Source organism: Diabrotica virgifera, chromosome 1, assembly GCF_917563875.1.
Source record: "Diabrotica virgifera virgifera chromosome 1, PGI_DIABVI_V3a".
Lineage (NCBI taxonomy): Eukaryota > Metazoa > Arthropoda > Insecta > Coleoptera > Chrysomelidae > Diabrotica > Diabrotica virgifera.
The window spans coordinates 251607342-251629724 of NC_065443.1; the positions used below are offsets into that span (position 1 = coordinate 251607342).

Consider the following 22383-nt stretch of genomic DNA (forward strand, 5'->3'; position numbering starts at 1 on the left):
ACGAAACATTTTCAAATCGATTTTTCTAGAAAACGGCGTATTGTACCGACTTAAAGTAAGAGTAACTTTTAGTACTAGAATAAATCACGATTTAATAATCAAGTTTCAAAATGCCTAAAAGACAAAAACAAAAAGTTATGCAATAAAATAACCGTTTTGTACCCAAAGAGGACGCATATGACCGGTACTAGAAATTCGCAATTTATGAAATCGATTTATCTCTGAAAGATAATTAGATGTACCAGTTTTGTTTTTCTAAATAGAAGTGTTCTAGAGGTATTTAAAAAAACTAATTAAAAGACACTATCTTCAAAGAAATCCAGCTCCCCTAGAGAGCATTTTCGGAGTAGGTGATTTAGGTTAACCCTTAATATTTTGAGCCCAGGAATCTACAGTTAAAATATTTCCAATTATTAATGAAACGCCCTGTATTGTTTTATTTTGTAATAATATTGACGACTTATGTAATTTCAGTAAACTGTATTTGTTATTGATTTTGTTCCTAATCTTTGTAAGCTTTGTCCATAAAATTATAAAACTTTCAGTGACAATAAAGCATATTTCTATTCTATTACATACAAGAGTTTTTGCTTTTTTGTTGAACATTTCTTTAGCACTATGCCATATCAATGGTGGAAAAGTACCCCGCGACAAACTTTAATATGGGGCCCGTGTGGGGCTAGCTACGCCACTGACTTAGAGTCCACGTTTACACTCCATACAGAGTAGGTCTAGATATATGTAGCAACATTTCATTCAAACGCGAAGGCTGCTTAGATCGTGGCTCCAAAGTACGTTTTTTCAAAGGTAGCTTTGGCTTCTTCTATTCGGCTTTTAATTTCTGCAGTTGGTTGACCCATTTGCTACTATTTTTAATTGCTAATGTCTTTTTTTCTAAGTGCTATGTCTTGAAAAAATTTCATGATGTACCAACAAAGCACGTATTTTTCTTGTAGTTTTGAATATCCACTGTTATTTGAATCCCCGCGCAAACATGATCACCACAGTAACCATATTGCTGCACCTTATCGATCAAATAAGAAGTTATTTTGATTTTGTGCACCAAAGCTTAATGTAAATAACAAACATGGATTTAACATTTCCTTATCAGAAAAAAAGAAGTGAATTCGGAAGACAATGTGTTTTTTCCGACAAAGGACCTGACCTCATAGATAATTTTCCCGCTAATCGAAAGCTTCAAAAGGAGTTTATCTTAAAGTAATTATTATAGTATGAGTAAATATATGTTATTTATTTGTAAAGTTAATATCGTCAAGAGAAACATTATCTATATATTTTTTGACATAAACTTTACGTCTAAAAAAAACCGAAAAAACTTATGTTTTCTACACCTAAGGGTAGTAATTTTAGTTGTTAGATATAGACAAATAATACAAAGTAAAAAGTGATACTCTCATTTGGATTTTCTATGTCCTCTAGATTTTTGTTATTTCTTTTTATATAAAATTATTTTTCATATTCGAAAATCTGACAAGTTTAAAAAACAAGTTATCCTACGACTATTCTGGACGAAATAAACTGGACGAAATATTCTGGACTTTTTCAAATCGACAATATCGAAAAATGAAATATGAACTTCAACTCGAGCCATAAAATATCTCCGGTTCTTTTTGATGGGTTTTGACGGTTCATTTTATCATGTGTAGGTATATACTACTTGCGTTCATTAAGAATATACCATTTGTAATAAATTAAATGTTAAATTAACCTTGTCAATTGTTTAAATAATTTTAGAAAAAAATACGATAATTTTAAGACGATTTTTGTTGACAAAACATAGGCATAGATTATTTGCAAAAATGTCTTAGATTTTTTACTGTTTTCAGTAGTAATAACCCAAGGACATTGATAATTGTTCGAAAAAATTTTATAACAGATTAACAGATTTCGAAAGCTTGTTGCTTGGAAACAGACCGACGCCGTAGGCGGAGGTCTGTTGCCTGTAAGCAACAAGCTTGAGAAAGTTGTTAAAAAATTTTTGAGCATTTATCAATGTTCGAGGGTTATTCGGATAGAAAATTTTTTGCTGGTCATGAAAAAAAATACAGAGCAGAAACAATTTATTTAAATGTGCAATTAACAAGTATTCTTTGGTATATTTGATTCGATAATTTCATTAATATTCTCATCAGTATTACAACCAAATCGTGACATTTTGAAATATTGAATATTTGAAATGTCAAAATCGAAAAGAAACGAAATGTAGGTATCCATAGCTACATGATTGAGTGAAAACAGCCCATGGGATCTGTTTTCAGTATAATGTTGGTTTTATTGGTTGTATTCAATCAGATGACCACAAATTAATTGATTTCATTGGATTTCTAATTGAGCAAAAAATTTTCAAAACAACAAACTAGTAAATCAACATCGTATAAATCGTCATTTTATAGTAATTTACGTAACAAGTTCCGAAAGTGATATTTTACGAGACGAGTAGGAAGTTTCCAGGGCGAGCCGTAGGCGAGTTCTGGAATCCTGCGAGTCTCGTAAAATCACTTTTGGATCGTGTTACGTACAATATTTTTTCTGCATCTGTTTTGTATGTTAAAAAGAATATATGGAAAAAATTTACTTATGAAATTTTATTAAACACTTTAAAGTTACTCCCGTGAATTCAACATTAGAAAAATTTACTTATGAATATTAATAACACAATTATAACAATTACTTACATTGATATTGTTAGGAATATTAACAGAAGTGGCAGTATTGAAATTAGACGTGTCAGTACTTTTACTATTTTTTGAGATATTAATTTGATTGCGGCCATTTTCAATCTGTGAATCTGTCATAATAAAATACAAAGTTGATGTTATTATCAAAGCCGTTACCTAGCTGCCCAAAATCGTCCCGAAAGTGAAAAAATTAGTCTCGAAAGTAGCTACTTTCGATACGAGTTGTGTAAAATGGTACTTTCGATTTAATAAATCATACCGAAAGTTTTATTTTCGGGACGGCTGGAGAAAATAGTTATTTTTCTACAACCACTATTCAAAGTGCACTTTTCTGCACGGTTTTATGTTAGCAAACTTGATATTTTCTCACAGTATAAGATATTTGACATTAGTGTGCAGAAAAGTGACGTTTCTGTGCCGCAAAGTGACGTTTCTGTGCCGCAAAGTTCTTTTCTGCACAGTTGACTACCTCATTCTGAGTAACGTTATATTCTGTTTACATCCGTGGACTACCGCATTCTGAGTAACGTTATATTCTGTTTACATCCGTGGTTAAACTTTAGACAAATATATAACCTATAAGACAATTATTATATTTAACTATAGCATAGAAACTAAATTATGGATGTTACAACTGTTTTATTTTACAATTTTATTCTTATTAAACATTTTATAATTATCAAATAACCAATAAGGATTTCGCAACCTGTGCAAGAGACGTCGAATGAAGTAGGTTTTGTGTAAATCCGTGACTGCATAAATATAATGTCAATAATGTGTAATAATTGTTTAAATTTAAACAAATTAAGGCAGTGCATTAATTTTTTAACTGATTTCTGTGCAATTTATTTAGGTATAAGGAATTTAAATTGATTAGTAGGTATTAATTAAATACAGTTTAAAATTTATCACATAGGTACCTATTATAATTAATCGTCGTTTGGAAATTGTGATTTTTATTTTTAGGAAAAACTGTGCTTGTAGAAAAAGTATAGTGTGAAACACGTGCAGAAAGGTAATTTCTCACTCGTTTGAATTGCGGCACTCGCTTGCGCTCGTACCGCAACTTTTCAAACTCGTGAGAAATTAGTACCTTTCTGCACTTGTTGCACAATATACTATTTCCTCACAAGTGCAGAAAGTCATACTTTTCCGCACGCGACTGCAGTTTGCCGAACGACGCGAAGAGGGAGTTCGGCAAGCAGTCGAGTGCGGAAAAGAGACTTTCTGCAAGAGTTAGGAACAATATTTTTTCTACGAGTATTTAAAAGATTACCAAATCTTAATCAATTAATTTAATTAATATGAAAATACATACACAAATTAATTCTTTGACAAGGTTGTCAAAACCAAACTTTTAATATAATTAATTAGCATGACGACGATCTTGGTTTCCATGACGATGATTCAAAACGACTGTTATTGTTTACCGATTTGACTGTCGAATATTATGTCAAAATAATTTTATTTCATCGACTTGTCAGTAGTAATTGCACAAGAGCTCTAAAACTATTGAATTTTTCCCGAGTGACACTTTGACAATTTTAATTTCACGAGCCGAAGGCGAGTGAAATTATGTCAAAATGTCACGAGAGCAAAAATTCTATATTAATTTTAGAGATCGAGTGCAATTTGTCGCGATTATTTCATGAATAAAACTGTTCAAAACCAAAATTTTATTGTAATTTATTTATGTAAGTACAAATTAGTACAATGAATAAACAGTTGTTATAAATATTAATTTGACGGTTGAAAGTCATCACTTTTATAATTTTTAAAACATTAATTGTCATTAATGTCACTGAATGTATTTTTTCGTAGCAACGAAGGGCATCTGACGTAATATACTTGACGACGGGAAATTATCAAAAATTATCGATTTAATGTAGATTTCTGTAGCTTTCTATTGGTCAGAATCTCCTATGAATGAAATAATCGCTTTAATTTCATTAAACAGGAACACAATAAGATACATTTGAAATAAAATAGTAAATAATATCTAAATATTAGTTTATTGCGTGTATTATAATTATCTTAAGGCCATATTAAAATATCTAAACGCGTGCGGAAAAGTAAAACGCGTGCGGAAAAGTAAAACTTTCTAAACTAAAACGCGTGAGCGAAAGTAGACATTTTTGCACGCTCGTAGAAAAAAGCTTTAAACGTGTTGTATCAAATTAATTACCTCTTAAATTTGTGCACGATGCTTTATTATGCTTTACTTTTTACGGGTAGACGAAAGTTTCTAAATTGGTGCATTTTTTTCCTTAAATTGTTAATGATTTAAAAGTCAACCGAACCCACTTCAGGAAACATAGAGGTTTAGGTTATCGAGGTCAATAGAACTAAAAAACGTCAGAAACCTGGTCGAGTCAAAGTCGCGGGAATATCTTATTTCTCTGGACTAAGAGGATCTTCTAAAGGTGCCTATCTTCTAGAGATTTTGGCGACCACACTGACCCATCTTAGTCTATTCACAGCAGCTCGAAATAGATTAGTGGATATTAGACCAGTCCACTTCCTAAAATTGGCCAGCCAATCTTCATCATCATCATCACGTAGCGCTACAACCATGGGTAGGTCCTGGCTGACTGTACAACTTTCTTCCAATTTGTTCGGTCTTCCATCAACCTAGGGTCAAATGGAATGTTCATTTTTCGGAGATCTGATTGTTCTCCATCGCATTCTGGGACGTCCGAGTGGTCTTTTGCCTGTAGGAATCTCCTCCCATACCAGTTTTACAAGTCTCTCGTTATGAAGTCTGTGAACGTGGCCTGCCCATCTTAGTCGCTGGGATTTAAATTCTTGGACAATATCGGTGTCATTGTAGAGTGCTTTTAATTCGATGTTGGTTCTGATCCTATACTGGTTTGTGTTAATGTCGTGGTGAGGTCCGAAAATGTTTCTAAGTATTTTTCGTTCAAAACGTCTCAGCTTTTCTTCGTTTGCTTTGGTCATGGCCAACGTTTCGCATCCATTTAGTACAGGTGTGACGATGGATTTATAGATTTTGATCTTGGAACTTTTTGTAAGATTTTTTGATTTTATAAGCTTATCCAGTGCGAATAGACAGCGATTTGCTGATTGGATTCTGTCTTTTATTTCTTCAGACACATCGTTGTCACCTGTGATTACGGCCCCCAGACACTTAAAACGTTGTACTCTTTCGAAATTGAAGGTGTTGACCGTTACATTTTGTCCTATCCTGTCTATTCGTGTCGTTCTATTTATACACATATATTTCGTCTTCTTTCCATTAATCATCAGCCCTACTTCGCTTGTTGCTTTCCTTCCACCTTGTTGAAAATGGCTTTTGTCAATAGGATGGAGTCTCTAACGAGATCAATGCCAATCTTGCCTTGTGGAATTAACTGTAGAAGTCCAATGTGGCCGAAGTAAGCCAATTTCTATTCTTTACTGTGTTATTTATTTATTTGTCTTTTCTAAGCCTCTGGAGAATAGTTATATTAGTTGTGTGGTGTATTTATGAGACCCTCAACATACGTCGGTAGCACCACATTTCAAATGCCTCTAATCGTTTTATGGCATCTTCTTAAGACTACAGTTTCTACTCCGCAGAGGAGGGCACTAAAGACGTAACATCTAAGAATTTCTAGGCATTTATTGATACCTAAACATAAGTTGCAGAGAATCTTCCTAAAACGGTTAAAAGAGCTTCTGGCTTTTTCAATAAGAGTTTTTATTTCGTAGCTATAATCCCAAGTATCCTTAATATTGCAGCCCAGATAGCATGTTTTCTGTACTCTTTCTAGTGGTGTATAGTTTACTGTAATTGGGGCGTTTATGTTGGTGTTCTGTGTTCTTACTAACGATCATTATTTTTGCCTTATTACAATTTAGTTTTATTCCGTATTTGTTACATGTTTCTACAACATTATCCATCATCATTTGGAGCCCCTGCCCACTCTCTGCCAGCAATACTTTATCGTCTGCAAATCTAATATTGTTTTATAAGTTGTCCATTTACTGCAATATGATCTTCTGATTCGTCCAAGGCCTCTCTAAAGATGTTTTCAGAGTATATGTTAAATAATGCTGGTGATAGTATGCAACTCTGTCTAACTCCTTTTCCGACTTAGTGATGTTGATTATAGTTACTTTCGAGTATTCGTTATAAATCTTTACTTTTGTATAAAGTAATCATTTACAGTATTTGTTACTTTGATTACTATGATTACTTTTGTATTTGAGTACCGGTAATCATATCGAGAATCGTATTTCTCAGTAGGTAGGTATTTTGTATAGGTATTCCGATATAACAACTACCTTCACTGATCTGTTTAAGGGATGAATCGTTACTTTTGTATAAAGTAATTATTTATAGTATTCATTACTTTGATTACTATGATTACTTTTGTTACTTTTGTATTTGAGTACCGGTAATCATATCGAGAATCGTATTTCTCAGTAGGCAGGTATTTTGTATAGGTCTTCCGATATAATAACGACCTTCACCGATCTGTTTAAAGGATTAAAATGATTTTATTACTATGATTCCTTTTGTTACTTTTGTATTTGAGTACCGGTAATTATATCGAGAATCGTATTTCTCAGTAGGTAGGTATTTTGTATAGGTATTCCGATATAACAACGACCTTCACCGATATGTTTAAGGGATAAATCGTTACTTTTGTATGTAATCATTTACAGTATTCGTTACTTTGATTAGTATAATTACTTTTGTTACTTTTGCATTTAAGTACCGGTAATCATATCGAGAATCGTATTTCTCAGTAGGTAGGTATTTTGTATAGGTATTCCGATATAACAACTACCTTCACTGATCTGTTTAAGGGATGAATCGTTACTTTTGTATAAAGTAATTATTTATACTATTCGTTACTTTGATTAGTATAATTACTTTTGTTACTTTTGTATTTGAGTACCGGTAATCATAACGAGAATCGTATTTCTCAGCAGGTAGGTATTTTGTACAGGGATTCCGATATAACAACGGCCTTCACCGATCTGTTTAAGGGATAAAAATTATTTGGTTACTATAGGTTTGTTCCAACACGACCAAGAACCGTCAGATTACCGTTTCGTTACTAGATAATAATTAACGTTCTATGGGTTCCATGGGGACGAAATAATACGTTCCATGGTACTGCGCAGGACGGTGATCGTCGTGGACCGTCCAAAATTTCATGTTGGAACAAAGCTTATGATTACTTTTGTCACTTTTGTATTTGGTACCGGTAATCATATGGAGAATCGCATTTCTCAGTAGGTAGGTATTTTGTATAGGTATTTTGTCACACCCTTAAAACGCTTCATACCGATAACGATATTCGATAAAACTCGTAAAATACCGGTCACGTCCGTTACTCGCTAGGATACGATTGGTATTTTTGATAGAAAGTAATCAAGTGTACTGGCTGTAGATACACTAGTCGTTACTCGCTCTGGTACGATTGGTACGAAGTAACGGAGTAATCAGAGTAATCAAAGTAGATACAACCCAGCAAACAGACCGACGTGTTAATTACGTGAATTTTGGGTACATTTGTCACCAATATACGTAAATTGCTTACGTGAATTTCACGTGAAAATTTGGTTGGAATGTCACATTGAAAATACGTCTTTAAATTACGTGAATAACTCATCTTCAATAGACGTGTTATTTACATTAAATAGCAATAAAATGTTTCGGGAAATTCACGTTGCAAATACGTGTTGATTAACGTATCTTTTAGGGAATGTATATATTAGTATTCACGTGAAAGATACGTCCTAGGTTCACGTAAATAATTGGACCTTAATTAACTTATGAATCACGTAATTATTATCATATGATATAAATAAAACAAGCATAATATAAAGTATTAACAATGTATTTATTTAGTAGAATTTAGAGACTTTAAAACATTTGTCTTGTATAATTATTATTATACAATATAATGAACCAAAAATGGTACCGACCTAAAGACACATTAAAAAATTTGCCAACACAAAACACAACACAGGCAGAGTACACAGGTCACTTTTCACTTTTTATTTCTAGGGGGACACTCGACAATTTCTTGTTTTTTTCTAATTGCATCATCGGCACTTCAACCCTCGAGCAGTGAGGTAAACGTTAATACGGAAGACATAATTATTATAAATAAACTCGCCTAAAATAAAACGAAGGAAATAAAGCTCTTCACGTTTCACTTTCACTTTCACTTTTTGTTGTGAGAACAGTGAGAAGCTGATTATAGTGGTTATGATCATCGATTTTAAAAATCGATTATTTTTAAATTACAGTTAAACTATATTCTACTTACTTTAAATTAGTATTACGTATTTTCTTTTTGTTTTAAAATTTCTTCTACTATTAACTAATTGGTCTTACTAAAAATCTATTTCAATACCAGAATAATATAAAAAAATAATCCTATCGAAACGTATCTATTATTCGATAAATCGATTAATTTAGTTTTCGAACCAACTGTTAATCATGTACCTTGGTCACGTGATAGTATTTAAAGGAGGAGAAAGGCTTGGTAGTACGTCATCACCGCGGGCGATTTGAAAATTAGACTCAACTGTGATACTTTCATCATTTTAGCTCCTGTGATACTTTTAAAGAAAAAAATAGCGTCAAATCAAGGTTGGATTGAAATAGTTATGCTAGATGATTTTAAAAGCGAATTGAGAAACTTTTTGTTTAAATATTGGTATTATTTACATTACTTTTACGTGAAATACATCTAATTTTTCGACGTCCATAAAATACAGTGAGTAAAATTCAAGCGATACGTATTTAACCAACACCGTTGTAAAATTTTGTTTTCCAAAATATTTCTCAAAATTTAACCAAAGGAAGTTATTTCTGTTTCGTGATTATTACGTGAAATAAACGTACCTTTGCGGTGTAACCGACATTCACACCTATTATAAAAAACATGTACTATATTCGTCATTATGATTTTATATTATTTCTAATGTCAAACATGTATAAAGGAAGCCCTAATATATAGGTGAATGATTTGGCACTGAAATACGTTTTTTTCCCGTCATAAATCACCGAGTTACGTATTCGTTGAAATTTGCCGTAAATTTAACGTAATCATCACGTAACTGGGCTCAAACCTGTTTGCTGGGAATAGTCGTTACTCGCTCTGTTACGATTGGTACGAAATAATCAGAGTAATCAAAGTAGATACAATAGTCGTTACTCGCTCTGATACGATTGGTACGAAGTAACGAAGTAATCAGAGTAATCAAAGTAACGATTTGCCTCTCTATATAGTAATCGTTACTTTCGGTGTTCGTAAGTAACGAGTACTTTGTAACGAATAGTTACTTCTTCAACATCACTACTGTGAGGATATGTGTATATGTATATTGAAAAAGAAATACTCCCTACAGTGTGATAACAGACTATGAGGTAAAAACTGTTGCTTGTAAAACATGGAAAAGAATTACAAGGGTTAGTAACCCTTTTGTATTCCTACTAAGAACTACAAAATCAATGAATGCATTTAGTCTAACGCAGTAGAGTAAATAGTCTGTAGGCTTTCACCATTGAAGATTTTTAGTAAATTGTGCCTCCAATTTGTTTCTAGAATTCCCACTCAGAATATTCGGTTATTAATCATTTTTTATGTTGATTAGGGATCCGGTCTCAAGAGCTCAACAATGTACTCCGTGTCAGTCAGAACATTATCTCAATACCATGAGGGCCGAATTCACCAACAGCAGCCTCAACCATTTCGAAGGCGGATGGCCGAAAGACATCAATCTCACCGACGAGGAACAGACGAAGAGATACAGAAGGAAGATAGAGAAAGACGAACAATTCTACCACGTCATGATGGCGCTTTTCAAAGTATGTAAAGTACACTTAATATTAATAATTTTTTAATAAATGTGAATAACTTGTTACTTCTTCTTCTCGTTGTCCTTATGCCCTATAAGAGCGTAGGACTTTGGTATGACCTATCCATCTTTTACCCATTTCTTTCACGCAATCCGGTGTCCTGCCATTTCCTTCATCTGTTGCACTGTTTTCCCTCTCTTTGTCCCGATTTCCTCGATTTGTTCCATAACTTTTTACTAAATATTTTAATACATTTTTAAACGGTTCTTTAATTGGAGAAAGGAATCAAAAGAGAATAAAATTACCTATAATATGGAAGCAGCAATTATTATTTAAAAAGACTGCTATCGAGTAAAGTATTATATTTTATCTACGACATCATATTCTTCATCCACTATTTGAAAAGTCACTACATTAACATCTCTGATTAAATTTTCTTCTTCCTAGAACATGGAAAGCTGTATTTTACAAAACAACGCCGTGAACATCTACCAACAGTACTTCTCCGACGTGGAATCGACACCTTTGGTGGAACGAAGCTCTGCAAGAACTGTGAATGTATATCAAGATCAAAGTACTCCTAATAGACCCGTGACGCACATATCTTGGTCTCCAGATAACCAAACGAAACTGGCCATATCTCACTGTAATTTAGTATTTCAAACTGTTGTTGCGAAACAAGCACACGTGTCGTATATCTGGGAAGTTGGTATGTTGAGAGTAAAAAGTATATTTGAATAATTTTGAATGAAACTCTTTATAGTCCAGGGCGCATATGTTTTGAGATGGACGTTGAGAGGTGACTCATATTGTTTTGCAGATATTGCTTAGAATTAACCCACATAATAATAATTGAGTTATCCTCTCACTCAAAAAGGTCCGGAACATTGTCTAAATAATCAAAATGTCAAAAAATAAGGAAAAATCCGATTTTTTTCTCCGTTTTTTGATTATAATTTTAAAAGTGTTCACTTCCGAGAAAAGTTGTACTAAGATAAAAGTTGCGTAATTAAATTTCCTACAATATAAGATTGTTTAAAAATTGTGAAAATTGTCACCCTTGTTGCAAAATAGCAATAATTGCGAAAAAACATAAAAAACAAATATTCGCATTTTACGTTTATCAACCATTTTTTTTCACTTAGGACCTTTATATTTTACCCAGAAAAACTTTATGACATAATAAAACAATACTGTAAATTTCATTATGATCGGTTTAATAGATTTTGCAGAATAAATTGTGCAATCCAGCTTTCGCAAAAAAAATTCATTTTTTCAAAATGTTGCAGGACTAACAATAAAGCAGACAGCAAGTTGATTTTTTTTACATAATATGAGACGGCGCGGCGTCAGGAATTTTTTTAAATAAACATTAATTTTTGGTGCTACGCGCAGGACAGCGGTGTTCGATCCACACAAGTTGATTTCCACCAAAATTTCTTCCAATGTTTATCTAATATATTATTTTCTTACTCTATATTTTGTTGTATTTTAATATTTTAATTCGGCAAAAATCAAACTAATTTGATTATTGTTTTTGAAATATTGTTTAAACAATTGCATATGTTTAAAAATAATAAACTTTTATTCTCTAATTTAAAATATATGAACAAAGAAACCTTTTGCTAAAAAAAATGTTATTTCAAAGGACAGAGTATGTGTTTTTATTTTACAATAAACAAATTTAATTATACAGCGTGTCTACTTGAGTTGGAAACATATGGGAAACTTTTTTATTATTAATTTTACGAAAAAAAGTTATTCTTTATAAAAAGTTCTGCATGCCCCAAAACCTAAGATTCAATTATCAGATATCAAATTTTCTCAATATTATACGAGGTATGTCAAAAAATATGAATTTCGGCTAAGGGTAAAGTACCTTTATTTCTCTCAATATCGAAAATTCTTATTATGAAAAGTTGTTTGGAAATAAAAACCAAGCTCAAATATGTAATTACATGCTTCTAATTGGAAAAAAATATTTTCCAAATTTTTCTCAAATTTATTGATACTAACTTCGTTTTTATTCATTACACATACGATAACTCTTTTATTATTACTTTTACGAAAAAAAGGTATTCTTTATAAAAATCTCTGTATGTCCTAAGACCGAAGATTCAACCAACAGATATGACATTTTATTAATTTTATACGAGTTATGTCAAAAAATATGAATTTCACTCAAGAGTAAAGTACCTTTATTTTTCACAATATTGAAAACGGTTATTAAAAAAGTTGTTTAGAATTAAAAACTATGTGTCAATATGCAATTACATCCTTCTAATTGAAATACTGTGAAATATAAAGGTGCTATAATATTGAGCGAATTTCATATTTTTTGACACACCTCGTATAAAATTAATAAAAGTTGATATATCATGGTTGTGTCTTAGATTTTAGACCATGCAAAGTTTTTTATGAAGAATAACTTTTTTTCGAAAAATGAATAATAAACGAGTTATGATATTTGTAATAATTAAAAACGATGTTGGGTATCCATAAATTTGAGAAAAATATTTTTTTCAATAAGAAGCATGTAATTGCATATTTCATCTTAGTTTTTAATTCCAAACAACTTTTTATCATAAGAATTTTCGATATTGAGAGAAATAAAGGTACTTTACCCTTAGCCGAAATTCATATTTTTTGACATACCTCGTATAATCTTGAGAAAATTTGATATCTGATAATTGAATCTTAGGTTTTGGGGCATGCAGAACTTTTTATAAAGAATAACTTTTTTTCGTAAAATTAATAATAAAAAAGTTTCCCATATGTTTCCAACTCAAGTAGACACGCTGTATAAGTATGTCAAAATGTACTAAAACTTAAAATTTATCAATTATTATCAAAGGTCATTGGAATGCCCAATCAGAGCAAACTTATCCGCTGTCCTGCGCGTAGCACCAAAAATTAATGTTTATTTAAAAAAATTCCTGACGCTGTGGTAGTTAACCGATTTGAATTTTGCAAATTGTAAATGAAAGGTACGGTATTCTTCCATATATGTAAAAAAAAATTAACTTGCTGTCTGCTTCATTCTTAGTCCTGAATCATTTTGAAAAAATGATTTTTTTTGCGTATTTGCTATTCATAGTTTTCCAAGTTTTAAAGTCTAGAGACTGGCCGGTCCATTGAACCTGAGGAAGAGGAAAATACTCAGGCGGTTCATCCTGCACTGTTCAAAGGAAACTTTTCCTGGATTTTAGTCGCTTTCGTGGTGTTCGAGCTTTGTATAGGGCATGACGCTCGTCCGCAATCTGTTTAATTCTCTTTATGTGTTCAGCAACGCTTCTGCGTGTTGAGGGTTCTGCAAAACCCGCTGCTTTATATAGGTTTGAATTTGAAAGTGGCGTTGGTTTCATGCACCCTGTTGCTATCCTGCATGTTTCATTTAGCGCAGTATTAACTTGTTTAGCATGGGTAGTTCTGCCCCAAACTGGGCACGCATATTCAGCGGTTGAGAAACACAGTGCCTGTGCCGTTGTTCTTAAGACGCCAGGACATGCACCCCATTTACTTTTTCTCTTAGCTTTCTTAGTATGCTGTTCCTAGTTGTTACTTTCCGTCTCGTTTTTATGCAATGTTGTCTGTAGGTGAGGGACCTGTCCAGAGTTACTCCAAGATAAATAGGTTGGTCTGTGTGCTCTAGTATATTACCATTCCACACAATTTGAATTTTCGCTTGGCTTCCTTGGCGCGAAGGTGGAAGGAGCAGACTTGTGTTTTAGAGGGATTGGGTTTTAGGGAATTCTGAAGATAGTACTCTGTCATTGTTTTTAAGGTAGTTTGAGTTTCTCCTCCACTTCTTCAAAGCTATTTCCTTGGAAAGAGGAAAGCTTGGTTTCAGTCGGCGTAGGTTGGTCGTTTGTGTATATATTGAAAAGCATTAGTGCTAAAACACTTCCCTGTAGGAGGCCGTTCTTTTGGACTCTCCACCTACTTACTTTGCCATCCAGCACAACGAAAAAACGTCTGTTTTGCAGTAAGGAATATACGACCTTACCCAGATGGTGGTCATTGAGAGTGTCGTATAATTTGCGGAGCAATGTTTTGTGCCTTACTGTGTCATAGGCTGCTGTCAAATCTACGAAAGCAGCCCCTGCTATGAGTTTTTCTTCAAAGCCGTCTTCAATGTGTTCTGTTAGTGCGAGGACTTGACCGGTGCAAGATTTGCCGGGTCTGAATCCTCCTTGTTGTTGGATGAGGTGCTTGTCGACATTTTTTTCTATTCTGGCGGGGATGAGCCTCTCATATAATTTGAAAAAGTGACACAACAGCGAAATAGGTCTGTAGCTACTGGGATTTTCTGGGGCCTTTCCTGGTTTTAACAAGGCTATCACTTTAGATTTTCTCCATGATTTTGGAATTTTGCAGTATTTGCAGCACGTGTTGTAAAGTTGCAAGATCCAGTTTTTTGCTACTTGGCCTAGATGCTTTATTTGTTCATTGCATGTATCATCCACACCTGCAGCTTTCCCGTTTTTTAACCTGTTCATACCGTCGTGGAGTTCTTTTAGTGTAAAAGGAGCTCCTAGGTGGTTTGTCTCCTGATTCAATCCTCTTCTAGTAGTATATGGGTCTTTACATGTGTTCTTAGTTCTTCCACTCATAAAGAGTTGAGTAGCAACTTGGTTTGCTGTAACTTTGCAAGGTGGTTTATATTCGTTTGGGTTACCGCTAATTTTTTTTACAATGTTCCATTCTATTTTGCTACTATGTGTAATGTCCATTTTTTCCAGGGTTTCAATCCACTTTTCTTTTCTGGCTTGACTTAGCTGTTGAAGTAGGACTGCTCCGCAGTCAACCGTTTCTTGGCTAAAAGGGTCAGTGGAATAGAGGGTTTTGTATGTTCTTGTTCTCATTAGTTCTTTGACCTCGCTGGACATCCCGGGAACATATTGTTGCGTACATCCTCTGGGGATAGCTTTCCTAGACACATTTTTTATTACCTCTACAAATTTTTCGTAGTTCTTTACTTTTGGCTCAAGACGTAGCAGCTCAGAATCAGTATGTCTGCATACTTTTGCCAGTTTGCCTTTTTGAAGTTAAATCTCCTTCTGAATGGAATAGTTTGTGGTCTGACAATTGGAAAGCTGTTTATACCAATTGGTCCATGCTGAGTTTTTGGTATGGGGCCATATACTATTTTGGTACATCGGTCTTCGAGGTTATTACTTGAAAAACAGATATCCGGGTTATATCCCCTTTTCCAAACTTTGCTCTGAAAAGATGGTGGAAGTTTAAGATCATGAATTAGCGCGAGGCCACTCGTTTCAGCCCATGCTTCTACTGCGTCTCCATTTGCATCCGAATTTGCATAGCCCCAGAGTAAACTGTGACTGTTAAAGTCTCCCACTATAATCTGATTCGATTGTGAATAGAAGTTAGTTGGGGGTGAAAATATAAAAGGCTCGTTTGGGGGTTTGTATACCGAGGTTATTGTGCACTTTCCGATCTCAATGGTTATTACCTCTATTCCATTTACATTTGTTGTTCCCACAGATGAGACTATGGTTTGACTTCTCACAAATATCGCGCTCCCATGCTTATTATGTGGTATCTTCGCAGACAGTTTCATACCTGAGATTTTCGGTCTCACTGCAGTTAGGTCTCTGTGGGTTTCCTGGATGCACAATACCTCGCATTTCGTGTGTTTGCAGAATTCTGATAAGATGTCTTGTTTTGCTGTAGTGATGCCCTCGATATTTATGCTCGCTACCGTCAGTGTTGGCTCTGAGAAGAACCGTTGTGGCTTGATGTTTGCCATCTGATTTGGTTTGGTCCGGTGTTGGAAAGATTAGCAATTTCTGCAAAAAAATATGAGTCACGTCTCAACATCCAAATATAGTACTAATATTTTTACAATTACAGATTTTGGTCTATTAGTAGATCGATATTTAGCCAAGCCTTAAATTGTTTTTAAGCCCGATTGTTTTTAATATAAGAGGAAAAAATGTTAGAGATAAATGAATTAATAAAACTGTGCGTGTAACTAGAACAAATTAATAGGTAGCGAATTAAATATAGATAAATATTAAAAGACAATCATCATTAGAGCTCGGATTATAGGCAAAATGCCTTTTTTGCCTATTTTGCCTATTATAATTGTTTTTTGCACTTTTTGCCTTTTTTCGTAAATTCCGCCTATTTGTGCCTTTTTTAAAATTTCATGGTACCACCCATGATATTATTCTATTACTAAACCATTCTATAATAAAATTTTGGGTCAATAATAAAATATCAATGGTTTGTTTATATAACAGATTTCTAGGAAAATGTACCTGATCGAGACTTGAGGGTTAACTATTTGGAAATCCCTAAGCTTTATTAGTTTATTATCAGTTGTACAGTCGGTTACTGTATCAGAGTTTAGTCACAAATTGCTATATCCTAGTTTAGTTTTGTTGCGTATACCGAAAAGCAAAGAACACGTTTTAAAACGTTTTAGACATTTGTGTGAAAAGATGACATCTAAATTAAGGCTATGGATCGCACATTATTCGGAACTTTCTCTAGAAGGAGATGGAGCATTTTGTAAACCATGCGGCAAATCGGTAAGTTTTATTTTTTCTCTTTTTTTCTCGTCCCACAACATAACTAAATTCTAAAGCGGTTTTAGAATTCTAATTATTTTTTTTAATTCTCAGATTTCAAGTAGAAAAAAGTACTTTATTGACCAGCATTGTGGAACCCCACTTCATAAACGTAATTTGGAAAAATTAAATTCCTCTAAGTTAGCCCAAATATCTCTGCGGGATAGTTTAAGCAGTTCAAAAAAAAAGGTGGAAGACGCATTTAAATTTGATTTATGCCAGATGATGATTGCATCCAACATTCCTCTATATAAAGTTAATAACCCTAGTTTTAAATGCTTTTTCGAAAAATATCTTAATAAATCCTTACCGGACGAGAGTACATTGAGAAAACATACTGTGGAAAAATGTTATGTGGAATGTATTTCAAAAATTAAGCGGGAGTTAGAGGGCAATTTTTTGTATATTATCGTGGATGAAACGGCAGATGTATGCTGCAGGTATATAGCTAATTTAATGATTGGAATTTTGAACGAAAACTTTGCGAGAAAACCTTATTTAGTTGCCGTTAAAGAATTGGAAAAAACAAACAATTTAACAATAAGTCGATTTATACAAGATAGTTTAACAAACCTCTTTTTACCCAACCCTATACCAGTGAATAAAATAGTTTTAATGCTTTCAGATGCTGCGGCATATATGTTAAAAGCTGCTGTTAATTTAAAGATTTTTTATCCTAATTTAATTCATTGCACTTGTGTAGCCCACGGGGTAAATAGAATTGCTGAAGAAATAAGAAATCTGTTTCCGTTGGTAAATAATTTTATAAATTTTATGAAAAAAGTTTTTGTAAAGGCTCCGTTGAGGGTGCAAATATATAAAGAAAGACTTCCCGGTGTCCCTTTGCAACCTAAACCACTAATTACAAGGTGGGGAACCTGGCTCGAAGCAGTTTTTTTTACTTTGAACACTGCAATGAAATAGAATTAGTTATGTCATAATTTGATGATGATATTTCCGAAGCCATTCGAGAAGCAAAAAAAATATTAAAAAATCCCAAATTGAAACAGGAACTCGCTTATATCAATGACAATTATAAATTAATAGTTACCACAATTACCTTATTAGAAAAACAAGAGATAAATTTATGTGAGTCAGTAAAATTAATCGATAATTTAGAGACGAAAATTAAATCGGCACCTGGAAGTAACGGTCAATTAATTATTAAAAAATGAAATATGTTTTCGACAAGAATGAAGGTTTTTCGTTTTTATCTAATGTTGCTAAAGTTTTGAATGGGACATTTTCCGAGGAATTACAAATTATGCCAGATTTATTATCCGCTCTGAAATATGCTCCAATTACATCTGTCGATGTCGAACGTTCATTTTCAATGTACAAATTAATTTTAAGTGATCGAAGACATAGTTTTAAGACCGAAAATATTGAAAAACATTTAGTTGTTTCTATTAATGATAAAATTTTAAGTGGTTACAATGTTTAATTATTAATTAACAGTTATTTAGTTACTAGTTTATTTATACTAATGTGTAAATATACCTGCCTTAAGTTAATATTACGCTAATTCACTTTGTACAATAAATAATAAGTTATATTCCTTTATTGCCTATATTTTGCCTAAATGTTAATATTCCTGCCTTTTTTAATAAAAATCTTTGCCTATATAGGCGCCTTTTTCTTCAATTTTTGTTGCCTATAAATCCGAGCTTTAATCATCATCATCATTAGCTCTACAACTCCTGCTGGGTCTTGGCCTATTCTATCATCAACTTCCATTCCTTCCTATCCTTCGCCTTGGTTTTCCAATGGACCGTGATAGTCGTGACGTCAAATCAATGTTGGTTACTCTGAAATGGTTTCCAAACAAAGCAAAAATTCACACATTGTGTTTGTTTTCGTTTTTATAATTGAAATATTATGCTTGTAGGAAGTTTAATTTTTACAAAATTTTAATGTGTTGGGTACCCCTGATTGTATAATTAATGCTCATAGTATATTTCCCACCATATTTTCAAATAGGACTGGTTAAAAACCTGAAGAAACGCAGTAAGTAGTACTATGTAGGTAGTGTCTAAATCCTTGATTTTGTAAAAGGACATTTACAAAATTAAAAGCAATATGATTGATATGACTAATAAGGATTGTGTCTTTAGAGAAAATGTACAGATGATTGTTAAAACAAAATAAAATTAAAAATGATTACATAAATCACGTGTATAATCAATTGACAGTTGCTTTGTTTGGAAACTTTTTGACGTTTTGACGTCACACTATCACGGTCCATTTCGTACTCTTAACACTCGATTAGAAGACAATACGAAGTTGAAAAACTAGGTATTGAAGATCAACCAATTTCTGTGTTTATTGAGTTTCTTTTCTATGTATCTTATCTTTATCGGTCTTGTGTCGTCTTAGACCTGCTCTCTCGATCTTATTTTCAGTAATGTTTTTTTTTATTTTTTAACATATGCTCTAAAAGTTTTGGCACAAAATACAGTTGAGTCCCTGAATCTTTACCCGTGCGTCATCATTTAAAGCATACGAAATAAGTCGACGATAAGTCGGAAATTGAAATTTACTAAACGCAACAGCAAGTGACAGTAATTGCTGTTGCGTTTAGTAAATTTCAATTTTCGACTTATCATCGACTTATTTCGTATGCTTTAAATTATTTAAATTATGACGCACGGGTAAAGATTCAGGGACTCAACTGTATTTATTGAATTTTTTTGTAAATATAGAAATTTATTTAAACACTAATTTGTTATCATAAATTACAACTCAATGCTTAACTAAACTATACTATCAAATTATGTGGAGTGTCTATTCTTCTCTACTAGACGCAAATTTCTACGAATGTCTTTCATGAGATCCTGGGAGGAATTCGGATCAATTTCTCTTAGTTGTTGTGAACACTCTTAAGATGTTTTTAGTCTTTGTTATCAATATGTGTCCATACTGGCTTCTCCCTTGGGTTTTTGTTATACGTATGTTCTTATTATTCTTCAACTTTAGTAGATACTACTAGTTTTAGTTCATCCATGCTTATATTCTTTATTTGATACCTTTGGTCCGGCCATTTTTGTTATTGTCTTTTCCATTTGAATTTTCCTTAAATATACTCGTACATTTTTTATTTCAGAAAACCCCAACAGGCCTCTTATTACCTTAAAACCTGAACAATCGATAGTATGTTTGGAATACAATCAGAAGGACCCGCACATTCTGGCTAGCGGACAGGTTAATGGACAAGTGGCAATATGGGATATCAGGAAAGGTGCGGAACCAGTTGAAATGAGTATTAGAGAAAACAGCTTCGTGGATCCAGTATTGAATGTTCTTTGGATCAATTCTAAAACCGGGACGGAGTTTTTCAGTTCGTCCAGTGATGGTCAAATAAAATGGTAAGATATTTTAACACTTCTGAAATAAGCGATTTCTTTTCCGAAAAATGTTCAAAGAATTTGAAGAAGAAGTTAGAAAATATGGCTTAACTATACACCAAGAGAAAACCAAGTATATGGAGATAAGAGGGGAAATGCAGAAGAAAATAAATGGATTTCTGTAAGGACGAATGACAGAGTATAAATTTGAGAAGGTAACTGAAATTGAGCACCTTGGAGTAACAGTTACAAATAGAGGAGAGGAAAAAGAGAAATAGATAAATAGATAGATTGTTGAAAGGTAGCAAAGCAGTAGGATCGTTGAACGAACCGTTGAAGGCCAAAACGTGACCGGAGCAGCCTAAATTCGAACTTATGAAATGATAATGAGGCGAACGGTGTTGTATGCATGTGAAACTTGGACAATGAATCAGAAAGAAGAAAAAAGCTAGAGATTTGGGAGAGGAAAATCTTAAGAAAACTTTTTGGTGGTACAAAGGAGACTAACGGGTAATGGAGCTGAAGAACAAACCAGCAGCTAATGGAGATGTTATAATAGAACTTAAATAACACAGAAATCAGGGCGCAGAAAGTTAGACGATTGGGACATAATTTCACGAATGCCACAAGAAAGAAAAGCCCTAAAAGAGTTTCATCCTTTTGCGGGCATAAATACACAAAGGTGGAATATATGTTCCTGAGGCACTTAGGTATGCAGCACATAATGGTTGTTGTTTGACCTCTTTCTGCGCTTTTAATAAAGCCGACTGTCTTTTGTCCCTTTTCAGCATGTATTTTTCCGGGGTTTTGGACGGTTGTTATGCCTGTCTGTCTGCATTATATATTTTGGATGCCGAAAATTTATATTTATCCAATATAGATTTTAAATTTGAGAAAAATAGATTTACTTCAGTTTTGTTAAAAGCAGATATGCGGTTAATACTTGTCACCTCCGGTTCTCTTAATCAAATAGTTGGATTTCTTTTAAGGAAGCCCTCAAGCTAATCTCTTCCAGCAATTTCATTTTCTTTGGAAAATGGATGATGTAATTTTTTTTCTTCAGCGTATTTATGGCACATTTTTTTATTTCTGTGGGAATTATCCCATAAAAATGTTTTGATAACTTTATGACCTGCTTTGTCAAAACTTCTTCTTCTTCTTTGGTAAATACCGAATTACGACCTAAAGAAGCAGCTGTTGTATCATTTCGCTTTAGTCGTAGTTGAATTGTAGATCTGGGTATTGCAAAACTTCTTGCAACTTGTCACTTGTCACTTTTTCACTTGTCACTTTTTCTCTTGTAAACTCGAGGCATCTGAAATATAAGAATTTATAAAGAAATACTCTGTATTATATAAATACAATTTGGGGTAATAGTGGGCAGCCAGCATTAGGTACCTCCAGGCGCGTGGCTATTATAACCCCAAAATACATATTTATACGCTGTGAGCTCGTACGTAGAGGGGATATTTATAAATTCGTGAGCGCCAGTAGTGACAAGTCTGTAAACGTTTACCGGAAATTTGACATAAATGTCAAAGTGATTAATTTTAAATTAAAATTAAAAACATTAATTATAAAAAATATTAGTTGATCAACGCTGTGGTTTATATTTTTACCTTAAATACACTTACGTTTTAAATACTGAATTTGCGTTTTTAATGTTCTGTAATATGTAATTATAAATTAATCTTGGCGCCATCTACATGATAATTGTGAAAGTATTCGAAGTAAGAAATTAATATTTCATCAATAGAACGTCAAAATGATTAGCAAAATCTTAAAAAAATCTATTACAATTTAATTACTTTTTAGCGTTGTAAATATTAAGCGATAACAATTAAATAATAAATTTAAAAATTACCGGTGAAAGTTGAATTAGTAACCGCTAGGAGCGACACCAGCGAAGCTCAGAG

General features: G+C 33.2%; 1 protein-coding gene across 2 annotated transcripts in view; it reads left to right on the plus strand.

The window, feature by feature from the left end:
* LOC126879081 (dynein axonemal intermediate chain 2) overlaps positions 1 to 22383 on the plus strand; it is a 90955-nt gene that overhangs the window by 51230 nt on the left and 17342 nt on the right. Inside the window, exons 1-4 of one of the 2 annotated variants that reach the window (XM_050641996.1) lie at positions 1058 to 1218; positions 10323 to 10536; positions 10975 to 11236; positions 20227 to 20488. In XM_050641996.1, the coding sequence (XP_050497953.1) occupies positions 1088 to 1218; positions 10323 to 10536; positions 10975 to 11236; positions 20227 to 20488 (869 nt within the window). In that variant the 5' untranslated portion in view covers positions 1058 to 1087. Of the gene's footprint in view, positions 1 to 1057; positions 1219 to 10322; positions 10537 to 10974; positions 11237 to 20226; positions 20489 to 22383 lie in introns of those variants that run through there. The other variant, XM_050641997.1, reaches the window with a different exon arrangement.